The 17,124-nt window shown below is 43.7% G+C and overlaps 2 protein-coding genes across 8 annotated transcripts in view; both read left to right on the forward strand.

The window, feature by feature from the left end:
* The window catches only part of Rassf4 (Ras association domain family member 4), a 40,871-nt gene extending 36,785 nt beyond the window's left edge, over nt 1-4,086 (forward strand). For 2 of the 4 annotated variants that reach the window (XM_008846924.3, XM_008846926.2), the window contains 3 exons: nt 60-157; nt 598-693; nt 1,198-4,086. In XM_008846924.3, coding sequence (XP_008845146.1) covers nt 60-157; nt 598-693; nt 1,198-1,258 — 255 coding nt within the window. In that variant the 3' untranslated portion in view covers nt 1,259-4,086. The other 2 variants (XM_008846925.3, XM_029570327.1) reach the window with 2 other exon arrangements.
* On the forward strand, nt 73-13,211 carry Znf22 (zinc finger protein 22). Of its 4 annotated transcripts, none has more exons than XM_017801615.2 (2): nt 73-157; nt 10,023-13,211. In XM_017801615.2, exon 2 carries the CDS (start codon nt 10,085-10,087, stop codon nt 10,802-10,804), a length of 720 nt encoding a protein of 239 aa, XP_017657104.1. In that variant the 5' UTR covers nt 73-157; nt 10,023-10,084; the 3' UTR covers nt 10,805-13,211. The 4 variants fall into 4 exon arrangements, with proteins under 4 accessions (XP_017657104.1, XP_008845144.1, XP_029426188.1 ...); XM_008846922.3 differs by lacking the exon at nt 73-157 and adding an exon at nt 7,125-8,869; XM_029570328.1 differs by lacking the exon at nt 73-157 and adding an exon at nt 8,904-9,107.
* Nucleotides 13,212-17,124: the final 3,913 nt, after the last annotated feature.

Genomic DNA, 17,124 nt, shown 5'->3' on the forward strand with positions numbered 1-17,124 from the left:
AGAAGACACATTTCAGGCTTCTAATTTAAAACACATTTAAATGTTCTTGGATTTTCTAGGTCGCCCAGTACATTAAGTTTGAAATGCCGGTGCTGGACAGTTTTGTTGAAAAATTAAAAGAAGAGGAGGAAAGAGAAATAATCAAACTAACCACAAAGTAAGCAGCACTTAATCAGCTAGACGTGGGTCCTGGCTGCAGAGGACATTTGCCGGCCTTAATCTGACCACGCCAGCAGATTTCCCCGTCACAGATACCAGCTGCCCCTGCAGTTTGGAAAAACCTGCTGGCCATGGTCCCCAGCACTGTTCTCTAGTCCCTGCTCAGTACTGATAGTGTGTTGGGATGACAGCCTACTGAAATAGAGGGTACACCCATGCAGCCCAGGCATCCTTACTAGCAAGGACTCAGGCTGCAAGAAACTGGTAAGAAAAGGCAGAAAGAGGAGTGTGGTGGGTCCTGAGTTAGTTTTCTGAGCCCAGTGGAAAGCAGTGACAGTTGGAGCTCAAGTTCCAAGTGCTGTTTTCAAGGGACCAGGTCTCTGGAAGGGAAGCTCCTCAGGGCAGGCTGTGGGTCCCAATGACCTGTTTGTTCTTCAGTGTTGTGTGGCATGGAGCAGGACACAAGAACGTTCATCGGAGCTGGAGAAGGGAAGGCCAGGCTGCTCTCCTGCATGGGCCTGGGAGTAGCAACTGGTATGGATTCTGGCTTTGCATTTAATGATCCTTGGAAAGCCACATCCACTCACAAGCTTGCCTCTGTGCAGCTGGGCCCCACGACTCCAGGAGCTGCCCACTGGTCGTGTCACTATGGCGTTTTAAAAGCTGGAAGGACTTGGAAATCACTTGGTCAGTGGACTCAGTGTGCTGACAGGCATCTGAGGTCCATTAAAGATAAAGCTCAGGTTATTTGCAGAGCCCTGTCTGGGACCCAGGCTTCTTGAAACCTGATGTACAACCCTGATCTAATATCCCAGCAAACTCCTGCCCTTTCTTGAGAGTCTTTGGAATAGAATCCCAGCGTTCTTTGAAGTCTTACAGAGTCTACAGTCCTGCTGAGCCTCCTCAGAGAAAGAGAGACCATGGCTGCAGATCAGTCACTTAGGAGAAGTAGTTTCCCAGGCATCTGTGTGCTCTCTCCTGTTCCCACCTCCCTGTGCCCCAGTCTTAGTGAGGCCCCTTGGCTTTGTCTCCCTCCAGGTTCCAAGCCCTGCGTCTGACAATGCTGCAGCGCCTGGAACAGCTGGTGGAGGCCAAGTAGCTGGCTAGCACCTGCCTTTCCTGATGCCTGTGGCAGCAAGTGTACATGGAGTTCTAGAGACCCAGCCCTGACTGACCTGCCACTGTTAGATGGCTTTGCCCAAGGAATCTAGCATCTGTGATTCTAGTCTGTCCACAGCCTACGTACCATCCTGCATCCCTAGTCTTGGCACCACAGTGAGCATACACAGGGAGGAGACCAAGACCTGAAGAGCCAGGAACTTGCTGACTGGGATCTATGTGCAAGGCAGTGAGGGGCCCTGGAACTGTAGTGACAACCACATTATAGGGCTGAAGAGCATGACAGTCCTGTTCATACATCTCTCCTTCTTGAGAGAGCAGTATCTGATCTGGCTCCTGGAGAAAGGGCTTCATCTTCTTGTCCAGTTCCTGTCCCAGAGCCCCTCTGTGGCTACAAGCCACATCTATGTGAACCATGAGATCCCTGTCTGTCCTTGCTTCAAGTTGCCATTCAGACTCTGCTGGGGCAGGAACCAGCAGCCACTGTGAGACACGTCCCTTTTCAGCCACTTGCTGAGGTCAGTGGACTGCGGATTTAAAAGGAAGGATGATAAAGGCTTTCTGTGCATGTGGGAGCTGCTCGCAGGATCCTGCAAAGAGCAGAGTTTGAGAACAGCCATGTGGTGTGGAGCCACTGGTGAAGGTAGACTTCACACAGCATTTTCCAGATTCATCTCCACCTCCATCATATAGTCACCATGGTTCTTCTGGCCTCCAAATCTTCTCTCATAGCTGGCCTTCCTTGCCCAGAGGTTAGAACAGGAATAGATCAATCAAGATCTCATCAGGTATCTGCAGAAATCAGCCTCAACTTCTCAGAGTGCGATCCAAAGGAATCCTTGAAAGGAGCTGGCTTCAAGAAACATGTCACTTGAATCATGTTGGGAGTTCATCCACATATCCTTGAAAGAATGCTGGCTGGAAGAATGCTGTGCTCACCCCCATTGCCGTCTTTCTACGGGTATCTGTATGCCTCTTGCCTACTCTGGGCTTGAGCCTTTCCCTAGTGGGTGGGGTCAACTCTTAATACTTCCCATCAAAGCCCAGCAATGTGGTAAAAGGTCTGTTTGGAGACAAAGGGCTTCAAATTCCCTGGGGCTGGATACCAAACAAGTTGTTTGCTGACTGGTGGAGATTTTCTGGAATGAATGAGAAAGTACCAGTTTATGTCAGTCATGTATGTTTGTCTAATAGAGCAAACCAATGACCAAATTCTCCTGCTGAGGTCAGTGGACAGTGGATTTAAACGGAAGTATGGTAAAGGCTTCAAAGATAGAGGGGAGTTCTGTCTTCAGTGCATGTGGAAGCTGCTCGTGGGAGCCTGCAAAGAGCAGACTTTGAGAACAGCCATGCAGTGTGGAGCCACTGGTCAGGGTAAACCCCACACCAGCATTTTCCAGACTCTCTGCATCTTCACAGAGATAGAAGCTTCCAAAGGAGGCTGGGCTGAGTGTTCTTGCCTCTTCTCCCCTTTGGCAGTATACTTCCTTAGGTACTTAGTAAAGATGTTATATTGAGCTGAGGAAGCAAGGCCCAGACTTTCTTTTGTCTTTTCCTTCTGTGTCTATTACCATGAGCTCTTTCTCTAATACTATAGTGTGACCCCTTATAGTATGTAGAGCTTTGGTTTGCAGAACCATCTGCCCTTGACATTGATGAGACTCCTTCACTTCACGGCCTGGGGAGTGGTGTGGGGTCTGTGGCAAGGCTGCCTTACCTTAGAACACAGAGATGGAGTCACTGGTGATGGCCTGCAGGTGGCCTGAACAATAGACCTGAAATGTAGAATTTTAGCATCAGAAGTGCATCAGAAATCTTCTAGGCAGGGGCTCAGGAGGCTCTAGAAAGCAAATGAGGCAGGACCTCACAGACAATGTTGCTCCCTGTATTTATAAAGCTTAGGTCTAAGACAGCTGCCTGTCTTCCATTCAGAAGTAACTAAGTCATCTGACTGTCATGACAAGCCTGTGCTGGGCCCTGGAGGGACAAAGATAGAGCCTTGGTGTTTCATCAGGAGAAGCAGGAAGACACTAGAGAACCAGCTGAGCTCCTGGGAAGGAGGCTGGAATGAGCAGGTAGCTAAGACTATGGTTGGTGGACCAAGAGACATCTGCCATCCCAGGGAACTGGTTCAGGGAAGTCAGTGGGACAGAAAATCCTCTGAGCACAGGAGAATTGGGCTTTTTTACAGTTACTAAAATATTTAAGGCCTTTTTCTGTGTTGCTTTTGAAATACTATCAAAACTAATTTCTGAATATTGTAGCTAGAAGAACTCCATCAAGTCGCACAGGAAAGGAGATTTTCCTCTTCTGTAGGCCTCTGAAGTCTTCACAGTTTTTTAAAATCAGTACCACACTGGCTCTTCGGAGGCTACTGGAAAACTTGCTGATCCAGGGCATCCGACACTAGGAGTCTAGACCGCAAAGGCTTTGTCTTCTTCCTTTAGGGGAATCACCTGCTGCATACAGTTCACAGTATGTGTCATGTGCTCCTTGGTACCTCAGACAATAAAGGTATCTAGAGATAAAGTGAAGATTCCTGTCAGAAACTGCTGTCTTCCAAAGTAGGGCCGCCCTCAGAACCAGCCTTCAGAGGCCAGTGAGAATAACACAGAATGAAGTCAGCATGATTGTGAAAGCACCAAGTCCAAGAAAAACAGGGATGTTTGTCCAGAACAAATGACCAGAAGGGATCAAAATAACAGCTTGTTTTTCTGTAGCAACAGCTATGTGCTACCTGCTCCAGAGTGTTTACCAGAAAATGGATTAAAGTTCTCACTGTCAAAATAAAGCCATTCTCCCAGGATACACCTGGCTTTTTAGTCCCAGGGAAACAAGGAACAGCTTATCTGCCTGGGTGATTGGTGAGGGACCTGGAACTATGCCAAATGTGCAGTGTGTGGGCGTTCTGCAGTTGCAGAGCGGACTGTAGGATGTCCTTAGCAGGGGTGGTCTGAGCAGCAGGCCCTCAGCACCTCTGGGCCTTGGCAGCTGCTCAGGCAGGAAGCCCCTGGTTAGGGCAGAGCAGCTCCAAGTGTAAAGACAGGCAGATGCACGCACTATATTTAGGCCCCAAGAACTGCAGTTGTCTGGGTCTTAGCCAGCTGTTGACGTGCTTGGAGCCTCACAGAACACAGGATGGAGCTCAGTGTCCTCCTGTGGGGCTGTAGCAGAGAGGTTTTCTGCAGATTCAGGAGTGGGAATTCCCAGGGTTTCCTTTCCCAGACAGCCTGAAGAAAACAGCCTCAGGCTTATCAGACAAAACCATTGTTCGAGGTCCCTGTGATAAGGGTCTACTTTATGTAAGGTGGACCACTCTGGTTACTCTCCGTGGGTGGCACATGACTAGCCCTGTGCATCAGTGTTGCCAAAGCAGTGACACTCCCCATTTACAGAGTGCCTATCTGTGTGTATGTGCATGCACTTACACACATGCAAAGTGTGGTGGTACAATGCCACATCACAGCAGTGTTGTAATAAAGACAGTCTGACTCGGCATCCATTTCAACTAACAGTGGGACTCCAACTGTTCTGAGAACTTGTTCCTTCAGATTTTTCCAGGAACTGTGCTCTTAACAGCCTTGCTCTCTCTTTGCTGAAACCATACATAAAACATAAAATAGGAAGGAAAAGAGGAACTGTTTTATAAGAACATTATGTCCCTTCTGATCCCCTGCTGACCTAGAACAGCACACACAACCACAAACAGAAGTTATCAATTGAATCCTGCCTGTTGTTTGCAACACAAATGGATATATTTACAACTCTTGTTGCTTCCAAAGAATATTTGCTGCTTGCAACACTTGATTATTTTCACAACACACACACACACACACACAGACACACACATGCACACACTATTCTGAATCAGCAGCAAGGAACTGTTATGAGGGATATATGTTTAAGTTGCAGGAGGAGCCCCAAGGCCCTGTAAGATTATTTACATTGTAAACACACTGAGATTCTGTTCTAGAAGACATTCCCACACAAAGGAACAAAACTGTAGGAATAGGAAGCTGCCTTGCTAGATGGCTGTCCATCCAGAAGACTTTTCTGTGCTAGAATGAGCCCTTCAAATACTCAACACACCCACTGGAACAGTGGCCCCTGCTGGGCATTTTCTCAGAGAAGCCACAGCCATGGAGGTGTCTGGCTTCTCTTGACTTAGATTCCTCAGAAAGAATTGCTTTTAGGTGCCTGGCTACTGCACCCCCTCCCACCTATTGCTTTTTCCTCCTCTCTGTTTTTAAGTACCACGTGTGGCTACTCTTAATAATTAATTAAAAATATCATGGGTAGGTGTATGCTTTTACAGTATGCTAGACAAAGGTGACACAGCCACTCATAATGTACCAAGCCTTTCTCAAAAATTACTGACATCTCAAACATCAGTTAAGAAAGAGCCTGGGTGTCAGTGATTAGCATAGCATGCCGGACTATCTTAACAGCTTTGTTTGTCTTATAGGGCTTATGATTTGTGCCAAGATCACCTGGTAGGCAACATGGTGGTTATGGTCAAGATGCCTAGACTCAAGTCAAACTGGATCCTATACAAATTACTTGCCTCACTTTCTTTTTCAGTTAAATAAGGGTAATAATGGTTCCTATCTCTCAAGGTTGGTGAGAGTTATAGCTTTACACAGTAATAACACCAGAAATATCAGCACCACAAGAGCATTTACTTCTCATAAAAGTTTTGGAACTATAGTGGATGTGGTGGGTTCACATGGCTCTTTTCCACGTCTTCTCATCCTGGGTTTCAAGCCGAAGGAGCAGCTACGCTTTGGGACATGATATTCTTGAAGCAGATGGAAAGGAAAGCATGATGGCACAGGTGTCTCAAGGGTGCTTCTGGGCTCGTGTCATGCACTTAGCTAGTGCAAATCACCTGGTAAAGTCTGTATCTGTAAAGCTGGGCATGGTGGCACATGCCTTGAACTCCAGCACTCTGGAGGCAGAGGCAGTGGATCTCTGTGAGTTTGATGTCAGCCTGGTCTACACAGTGAGTTCCAGGCCAGCCAAAGCTGCATAATGAGATCCTGTCTCAGAAAACCAAAACAATGAAAAAGAAAAGTCTGTATCTGTAGATACATATGCTATGCACTCGGGGTTCTGAGACTTATATGAAAATAAGCAGGAATATAAGAATCAGAAAAGGGGGGCTCAGATGAGCAACACCAGTCACACTAGGGGAATAGTGACATTCTTCAACAGTGTCTGGCACACAATAAACTACTGCTATACTAGCAAATACTTTGAGGATATAATCTCTTTTTCATTTCCTTTTGATCCCACATATCCCCCTCTGGTCCTGGCCACTCTCCATGCTAACCTCCTACTCCTGGTCACCATGTTCTTTTATTTCCTGACATTCATCTCCCTCCTTAAAAAAAATTACTCTTTTTCTGGTTCTCTAATCTGAATACCTCTGGATCTTCTGTAGCTGGTCCAGTTGTTTTCAGGTATAGAAAAAAATGGATGCTCCACCTTTATATGGGGGCATGGAAAGAGTCTTAATTTATGACCCTTACCAATAATTTTTTTGAAAAAAATTAATCTCATTGTTATGAACCTAGAGCAAAAAGTTCTAGAAGGTCATTTTTGCTCTTGAAATTTTTCCTAAACTATCCCTGGCACCCACAGCTGTTGCCCCTCATCGACAGTCCCTGTCCCTCTGACTGCTACCATCAGTGGCTTGCAGCAATAATTTAGTAATAAAATTAACAATGGCTCAAGTTTCTTATATATTATGCAAATGTCCTGTCCTAGCTTCATTTCTATTGCTGACCAAAAGTAAAGTAGGGGAAGAATGGGTTTATTCAGCTAACATCCATCACTGAGAGAAGTCAGGACAGAAACTCAGAGCAGAAACTTGAAGCAGAAACCACAGAGGAACACTGCTTGCTGGCTCTCTCACAGGCTCATGCATAGCTAGCTTTCTCATACAGCCCAGGACCACCTGCTCAAGGAATGGTGCTGCCCACATTAGACCGGGCCCTTCTACATCGAATAATAATCTAGAAAACTCCCCACAGACGTGCCTATGGGCCAGTGTGATCTGGGAAATTCCTCAGTTGAGTATTTCAGAGGACTCTAAGCCCTGTCCAGATGACAGTTTAACTAGAACAGAGCTTTACATTGTTTCATTTAATCATTACAGTAGTTCAGATAGTATCTAGATTATTGAGTTGATGTCCATCCTGCAGACATCATTAAGCTTCATGCTCTGTCCTCTGCAGAAACAGCTCCCCCTGCCCAGAAGTCTCCAGCTTGAGTGTGTGTAGACCTGAGGCAATGCTTTCTGGCTTTTTTTTCCAGATCTGTAACACAGACTTGATGATCCTGCTTTGCAAGATGAATGGCAAAACAAAGATGTAAAAACATTTTTTAAGCAAGGAAACATCTTATTGATTCATTTATGCAGTAAATATGTACTAAGTGCCTGGTACCTGCTAAGCACATTTCTTAGTGCTGAATACACAGCAAAGAACATAGCACATGTCAGACTTCGTATGCCACTATAAGGTCATTGGCTTTTGCTCTGAGATGGGAAACCTTCAGAAGGACTTAAGACACAGGAATGACAAGATCTGATTTTAGTTATTAAGAGGATCACACTGAGCTGTGAAAGCCCAGTCAGGAAGCAAATGCAATAATCCAGACAGATTGAAACTGAGGCTTTGTTAAGGTTGTAGGGGCAGAGGCGTTGAAAGGGGCTTGATTCTGAACATGCTGTGAAAATAGACCCAAAAGAATTTGTGGAAGGAGTGTATGTACTTTAGGATAAAAAGATGCCACCATGGCATGAAGGATTTGACTTGAGCCTCAGAAATGATGGCAGGGGTGTGTGTGGGGTTAACTGCTGGAATGATGACTGAGGAGGACAATAGGTTTGGCATGCCCATTGTGCATACAAATGAAGATCCGGAGCAAGTGATCAAGTGGATGTATAGGCCTGGAATTCTGCATACCAGGATCAGCTTGGAGTCACCAGTGAAGGAGTCCCCAGCACATCTTAAGCCATTAGACTTGAAGGGACACGGTAGGAGAAGGAGGTAAACAGTGGGGTGTGCTGAAAATCAGGACTTGGAGCCAAAATTCCTGTGCCTTTCCAAAACTGGACTGTCCACTTGCAGTGTGAACTTGAGCAAATTTCTTAAGCTGCAGCTCCTGCCCTGTAAATTGCTATGTTCGTTCCCATCTTATGGGAGCCTTTGGTGACAAATAAGGCGACTTGCAGAAAACATCACTAGAAATACAGGCTTTGTAAGGTTATTTCTTTATACTGTATATTCAATATTAAGACTAACTTCCCGAGTTGGACAGACTGGCTTCAAAGTCTAACAAAGGCCAGGTTTCTGCCCAGGCTGCAGTTCGTGCCTGGACCACAAAGGGAGGGGCGATAAGTACTGTGGGCCAGGGGCCGCCAGACGTCTTCACAGCATCCGGAAGAATCCATCCATCAGTCCGGCGGGCCCTGGACCATAGAGGGTCCTCCGGTCGTTCCTAGAGCGGCCGCGGGGCTCCCGCGAGCAGCCTCACTTCCGGCGGGGAGAGGCGGCGGGAGACCAGGGCGGCGGCGGCGGGCGCGGTGAGTGGGTCGGGCCGGCGGGGTCGGGAGCCGGGGCCTCGGTGCGCGGTCGTGCGGGCGGGCGGAGGACGGGGACGGGGAGGGGGGACCGCCCGCCGCCGCGGGACCGGCCCATTGTGCAGAGGCTTCGGCTGTTCCTGGCTCTTGGCGCCTCACAGATGCACCGTGGGACGGGGCTGCTTTGTGCTGCTCATCCCGGGTTTACGGAGGAGGAAGCAGGTGCATTCTCGTCATCCAGGTTCACAGGAGCTCATCACCCTGACAGTACTTGACCTTAGTACTCTCCCCTCGCGGGGACTGCTGTCGCAACGCTGGACTTGGCGTTGGCCGACGTGGCTGTGGACCCCCAACTCTGCCGTCGTAGAAAGCGGGCCTTGGGGGCAGGTTTCTCGCGGGTGGCATAGATGTCTTAACTGGCATTGTGTCTGTTTGCTTTTGTGAAAACGGAGATGACGGTGTAAGGACAGCTGCGAAGTTCTGCGGCTGTTTTTCTGTTTCCAAAAACCTGAAAGAGGGTTTTTAAAGAATTGTCTTCTTGGATCAGTGCACTCAGAAATAATAAAGCATTTCTTAAGATTTTTCTCATGTAGTGTTTGCATCTAGCAAACAATAATCCTTACGGAGCAGTTCCTTTTCAAAGCAATTTGCTGAATTATCATCTACAGATATGGAAATAGAGTAGCCAGGCAAATAAGAATAAAGTGTATCAGTGAAGTCGTATAAATTGTCATTTCTTTCAGCTTTGGATGCCTTAGGTAGCCACCACTAAATTCAGTGTAGTAGTTTTTGGAATATACTGAATTACTCGCATTTAATTGTCTTTCACCGTTATTCTATGCCCATTGAGACGTTAGCTTATCTTTGCTTTTTAATCCGTCAAAATAATACACTCCATTGAAACTGCCTAACAAATTTACATTTTACCTCATCATTTTTTATTTTTACCTGTCCCAACAGACTGAAACTGCACACTGAAGATACTAAATTTAGCCTCTGGTGTTAGAATTATGTAACAAGTGTTTTTTTTTTTTCTTAGAATTTCATTTGTTTTATTTGTACTAAAGGTATTTTAATTTAAATATGTATGCAGTTTTGATGGGTTGAAGAGGTATTACAGTTGAATAACTTGATCTATTTTTTCTCCTACATGCAGAAGATTCCAAGTTGTGTTCCGAGGACAGAAGAATCTCTTGACAGCACATCTGGATATTCACCATGAGGTTAGGAAAGCCTAAAGGAGGTATTTCTCGAAGCTCGAGCCAAGGAATAGCTTACGAGAACAAGCGTAAGGCAGTCCGCCAGAGGCAGAAATGGGGAATGACCATTCGATTCGACTCGGGTCTAAGTAGACTGAGGAGAAACTTGGATGAGAAGCCCTATAAATGCACTAAATGTGCTAAGAGTTTCAGTCAGAGTTCCACTCTTTTTCAGCACCAGAAGATCCATACCGGCAAGAAATCCCATAAGTGTACCGACTGTGGGAAAAGCTTCTTTCAGAGTTCTAATCTCATTCAGCATCGACGGATCCATACTGGGGAAAAGCCCTACACATGTGACGAGTGCGGAGAGAGGTTTAAACAGAGCTCGAACCTCATTCAGCACCAGAGAATCCATACAGGAGAAAAGCCCTACCAGTGTGATGAGTGCGGCCGGTGCTTTAGCCAGAGCTCCCACCTTATTCAGCACCAGAGAACCCACACTGGGGAAAAGCCCTACCAGTGTGACGTGTGTGACAAGTGCTTCAGCCAGAGCTCCCACCTGAGGCAGCACATGAAGGTACACAAAGAAGAAAAGCCCCGTAAAACCCGGGGTAAAAATGCCAGGGCAAAAACGCACTTGGTTTCCTCCTGGAAAACTGGTACAGGAAGGAAGTCAGTGGCTGGTCTCCGCCAAGTAAAGGGCACTGCTTCAGGCCTTTTTAAAAAGAAAAAATAAAAGCTGATGGTCAAAAGTCTCTCTTTGAAGAATGAGGGTGCTTATAGTAGAGCACTTAGATGCTAGACCCTTCCCTAGCCCGGAGACTTTAGGAGTTCAGTGACCTTATTGGGCTGCAACTGTGAGTCCAGCTGCCCGTTTCTTAGTGACATGAGCCCAGAGAACTGGAAAACATGTCTGGTGAGGATCTAAGACCCTTGACCTCACTAGAAACTGCTTCCTTATATTTTGAGAAAAAAACATCACATTTTCATGATTCACTTATTAAAGTACAGGCATGCCAATAATTAGTCCCCTTTTAGGAATTTCTGTGGAAGAAATCGTTAAAGGAAGAAGAAGTAAATTTTGAAGTTCTGAGACACGACATTTTATGTTTTTAACGTTTTGTAGTTTACACATGTGGCTCAAAATTCTGCATCATGAAATACATTCGAGTTCATAGATTTTTTTTTTCTTTTTTGGTAGTGTATATTGTAAGAAGTAATTAGTTTCATTATGTTTCATGAATGTATATAATGTATCTGTATAATGTCCTTTGGTCATACTTACCCCTTGCTACTCTCTCTTCTCTTTCCCCTCCTGGTGGACTCATCCCAAATAGTTCCCTTTCCACTTCATGGTTTTGGTTTTGTTTTTTTTTTTCTTTAATCTAGATTCTGCCAAAAAAGAGAAAACATTTGTTTCCTCAAGACAGACTAATCTTGCTTAAGTAAGTTTCATCTGTTTTGTTTTGTTTTAGGTTCCATCTGTTTTCCTACCAACATGATTTTGTTCTTTATGGCTAAATAATAGTCCATTGTAACATTCAAAGGCTTTTAATCAAGACCCACCTGTGTTAGCTTTTGTTTCTTCCCTTCTTATGAGCCAAGAGGTTAAAAAGGTCCCTATTTTTTTTTAACCACATTCCTAAAAATCCCCAAATGGCAAACCCAGACCATCCCTTGTGATGGTGTCACTGGTGTTTTGGAAATTGGGGTGGGTTTATATTGACTCATGCCTGTGGCCTCTAAGCATTCTCTTCTCCCACAGACTGAGACTGCCATATAGACCTACATGAATAAATGGTATCTTACCAAGGAACTCCCACCTTGCTTCTTGCTAAAAACAAAATCCCCTGGCCTTCAAGGCTGAGCTTTGGATAACACTGATCATTTTAGACAAATGTTTGTCATGTCAGCAAGTTATGTACCAGTGCACTACAGCTCCTTTAGAACTTCGTCTGTAGTATAGCAATTGTTTAAGAAGGCAAACAAGTGTTTCTTCCATGAGCAGCATCACAAGTCACACACTTCTTATCAGCTTCAGCTCAGGTTTTAGTTTATTGAATTCTGACATTCTTTTGTTATTGTCTATAATACTAGCTCCTGCTGTAATGACAACTATCCTTAAAAATAAAGAATGAGATATTTTTGCATACTACTATCTGCTTGCTTTTCTTTTGATAAATGGTTTCAGTCAGTTGGACAGCAGATCAATAAATCACACCTTTTAGGGGAATCGTTCGTTCTGCTGTTGTTGGGTGCCTCTGCTTAGCTCCTTGCTTTGAATCTAGGGCCATGGAATATGGGCTGTTGACGAAGTGGCATCTGCCCGGATATCTAGAACTTTCTGTAAGTTCAAGACAGTTGCAGTGATGTTTTGCAAAAGACTTGACCTTTGATATCCTGTTCAGCCAAATCACTGTGTCAGTGGCCTGGCCCTGGGACCCTATTGAGCATCTACTGTCAATCTTATATTGGTTTTGTGTCTGAAACAGCTTCTAGCTAGAACTAACCCTACTGACTTAAATTTTATGAGCTGCCCATTCTGGTGGCAACCATAGATGCCCCACAACTGAGGCAGATTTGGTAGTTTACATTTTATGTTTAATAGGCAAAGCTCTTCAGTATAAAAATAAATACTCTAGATTTTAATGTGGTCCTAGTTTGACTTTGTTTGATGTATTATAGCCCTAAAGCTGGCAGGCAGCAGAGATAACTGATTTATAGCCTTCTATGGTAACTAATGTGTCTTGTGTTTCTTTTTAGAAACATAAAATTGAAAAGTCAAAACTGTCTAAAAATAACAAAGAAATGTACTACTAGAAATTGAATACTAATGTGAGTCTGGTAGGTATCACCTCCTTAAATAAAGGTTTGTTGCATGAAAAAGCGTGTGCCCCTCAACCCCGTATTCTGAGTTCCCAGTGCCATGCAGATGTTTATAAACATAATTCTTTTCCTTTTGCAGACATCCCCCTCGCCATCCAGCCTATGGCTTAGGGCATTAGGGAATCCGAATGGTACTAATTAAAAACAAGTGTCACAATTGAGCACTGTGTTGCAGGCCTGTAGTCTCAGCACTTGGGAGATGGAGGCAAAGAGAAGTCCAAAGTCATCCTTGGGTACATAGCATATTTGAGGCCAGCTGTCTCAGAAAAAAAAGGTCAAAAGCATTTCATTGGCCATTCTATATGTTGAAAACCCAGATTTGCATAATGCATGTTGTGTAAAAGAACACTTATTGGTCACTTTAAAGTCATTAAATTTACATGCCTTTAACTCTGCAAACTTTGGAATGATACCAAGTTTCGATATACATCTCCATTTATTTCCAGCCACAGATGCATATAGTATTAAATGTACTAAAATCACTTTAACGTGTTTGTTTACAACATAGCCATTTAGAAGACTTAACAAGATACTTAAATGAACTTGTACTTTGTTAAGATTGTTTTGCAAATAGTCAAAAGCCCGGCAAAATCAGCATAAAACATAGCAGTTATTTTAGTAAAACATAAAATCTTGTCCTCTAAGCCGATTCATTTTTGCAGATGTTATTAAGAGCAGAATAGTATTTTAGTGGCACTTCTTTAGATGCAATTGGTAGAGTGCTTGTCTAGCGAAACAAAGTCCTGAGTTCAATCCCCAGTACTTAGGAGGCAGAGACAGGAAAATCAGAAGTTCAGGCCTGTTTTTGGCTGTATAACAAGAGCTCAGGACCAACTTGGGATATATGAGACTGGTTCAAAAAAAAAAATCGCTTATCTAGGTTTACATTTTGAAAGATAGTTTCCCCCCCTAAAAAAGGACACTGGCAAGGTGACTCGGTGGGTAGGGTGCTAAACACCTGAGTTTGATCCCTGGAACCCACCTGATGGAAGGAGAGAACTGATTCCAGCATACTGCCTTCTGGCCTACACACACGTGTCATGTCTCTCTCTCTCTCTCTCTCTCTCTCTCTCTCTCTCTCTCTCTCGTGTAATATCTCTCTCTCACACACACACACACTCACAGATAATTAATCTCTCTCTCTCTCTCTCTCTCTCGTGTAATATCTCTCTCTCTCACACACACACACTCACAGATAATTAAGTGTAAATTTCTTTTGAAATTAGTATCAATAACCGTAGACAGACATCACTGTAAGTCCTTATATGTAATATATAATATGTAATACAGCACTGTATGTCTGACATGCAATATAATTAAAAATTTTTAGAAACTTTTTTATGGTTTTCTAGAACTTAAAACAGTTTGTTTATTTCTATGTATTTGTACACATGCACATTTGGGTGCCCACAGAGACTAGAACACAGTGTTGGATCCCCTGGACCTGGAGTTGCAAGTGGTTGTAAACTACCTGATGTGGGTGCTGGGAACCAAACTCTGGTCCTCTGGAAGAGCAACCAGTGCTCTTAACCACTAAGCCATTTATCCAGTCCCTTCTGGTATGTTTTAATGAATGTACAATTATTACATCTATAAATGCCATGTATAATTTCAAGTAGAAATATAAATTTATGAAGTTTGTGAAATAGCCTTATAAAAACGTTTATATTTGGCTAGATTGACCATAACCAAAATGTTGCTTATAAGGGTTTAATTTTTAAAAATATTTTTATTTTATGTGTATGAGTGTATTGCCTACATGCATGTAAGTGCACCTCTGTCATTCAGTGCCCGTGGAGATCAGAAGAGGGTGTCAGATCCCCTGGAACTGGAGTTACAAATGGTTGTTAGCCACCATATGGGTGCTGGGAGTTGAACCCAGGAGTAGTCAGTGCTCTTAACTGCTGAGCCATCTCTCTAGCCCCTTAAAATATTTTTATTGCATTGATTGACTGACTGATGATTGATTGATTGATTGATTGATTGGTTGTGTGTGTGTGTGTGTGTGTGTGTGTGTGTGAGAGAGAGAGAGAGAGAGCGAGAGAGAGAGAGAGAGAATGAGAGAGATTAACATATCTAACAAAACAAGGTGGAGAGCTACAGAGGAGGGCACTCTATGTCAATCTCTGACATCAGCCTCTCGTCTCCACACAGGCATGCATGGGTAAGCACACCTGAACACACACACACGTACACCACACAAACACCAGATCTCACATTATCAACTTTATGTTTAGACTATTCCTGGAAAATAAATCTACAGCAAGAGCCTAATAAAATGATTTTTAGGGGGCTGGAGAGATGGCTCAGCAGTTAAGAGCACTGACTGCTCTTGCAGAGGACCCGGGTTCGATTCCCAGCACCCACATGGTGGCTACGAACTGTCCTTAACTCCAGTTCCAGGAGAATCTGAAGCCCTCTTCTGACCTCCGCGGCATTGCACAACACAGGTGTACTCACATACATGCAGGCGATACAGTCGTACACATAAAATAAAAATAAGTAACTCTTTTTAAAAAAAGGATTTTTAGTGTACGTTATTTAGAAGCATTCTGATTAGCATTAAGCATCTCTGTGTTTATCTTCTGTTACCTTTGAATATTTGAAAAATTAAATTTGGGGTTGGGGAGATGGACCAATGGTTAAAGCACTTGATGTGCTAGGTGAAAACTGGAGTTCAGACCCCCAGACCCAGGCAGATATGGTGGTTGCCTATAAACCCAGCACTCAAGAGGCAGAGACAGGGAGTCCTTAGGCCAAGCTTCCTAGCAAAACTAGCCAGAATCAGTGAGCTCTGGGTTCAGTGAGAGGCTCTGACTCAGTAAATGAAGTGGAAGGCAATCAAGAAGACACCTGGCATCAACTTCAGACCATCACACAAATGTGCACATGTGCATGAGCACCGGCACACGTGCGCATGTATGCTCACATATGTGAACATGCACACACATGCAGAAAAATGATTGAAATTTAATTTTTCTAGAATCTGTTTTAGAAGAAATCCTCATCAAAAACCACGTAGCCAATACAAACAAAACTTTTTGACTCCGATGAATGCTGTTTTTACATAAATGAACCATGCTTTCAGTAAAGACGTTTAGTGCCTATCTAACATATTTGCTTTGGAAGATCAGATACCATTTATTAGTGTATTTAAAACATATTAATCATTTATGAAAAATCTTCAGCAGATACCATCTTAGTACGCGTCAAGAAGTCACGTGCCCATTTAAAAAATATTCTATTGTTTTTATTTTATGTGTACGAGTGTATTGCCTGCATGTATGTGAGTGCACCCGTGTTGTGCAATGCCGCGGAGGTCAGAAGTGCCCATTTTTAAGGTAGTATCGATTTATCAGATCTTTCTGTAATCGTTAATTTTTTAGGTTAGCATGCAAAGTAATGGTTTTTATCACGGCATCTTCATGTACACGTGCCTCTCTCCTCTCCTTGTTCGTCCTCCCCTGCAGCCCTCCCTACTTCCCGCACCTCCAGCTGGCCCTCTTCCTCTAGTTTGTCTCAACTTCTGCTTTCTTGCCACATGCATTCCATTATCCTATTTCCTGCCTCCCTTAAGGTCTGTTTCTCAATTCTCATGATCCCGTCTGAGTTTTGTGATCCACATGCATCTATATGTATATATACGTATATGCACATGTGTATATAATTTTAAATCTAGGTGCTGCATATTAAGGAAACAGGGAGTTTGTCTTCCTGCCCTTGGTTTTCTTCACATCTCCCATTTCATCTCATTTATTAATTTAGGAGTTATCTTTCTTTTAGTTAGCCTGGCTAGAGGTTTGCTAATCATGTTTACTATCCTAAAAAATAAATTCTTTGATAGACTACATGTTATTCTTTCTTTTATTCTGTTTCATTGGTCTCTGCAGTGATCTTTATGATTTCTTACCTTTTACTGTTTTAAACTTGGGTGGTTCTTGAGTTTCTTTTTAGAACGCTGAGAGACATCATGAATTTATTTGAGGTTTCCCCGCTTCTGATTTTTAAGGTTCTTCTTTATGTGTATAGACTTTTAAAACTGCCTTAGCTCTATCCCAGAGGTTCTGATAAGTTGTGGGTTTATTTTTATGTAATTGTAGGGGCCTTTACTTTCTTCCATGATTTTTTTCATCGACCTACTGGCCATTCAAGAATTGCAGTCCTCATGCA

Source organism: Nannospalax galili, unplaced genomic scaffold (assembly GCF_000622305.1).
Source record: "Nannospalax galili isolate Female #2095 unplaced genomic scaffold, S.galili_v1.0 scaffold643, whole genome shotgun sequence".
Lineage (NCBI taxonomy): Eukaryota > Metazoa > Chordata > Mammalia > Rodentia > Spalacidae > Nannospalax > Nannospalax galili.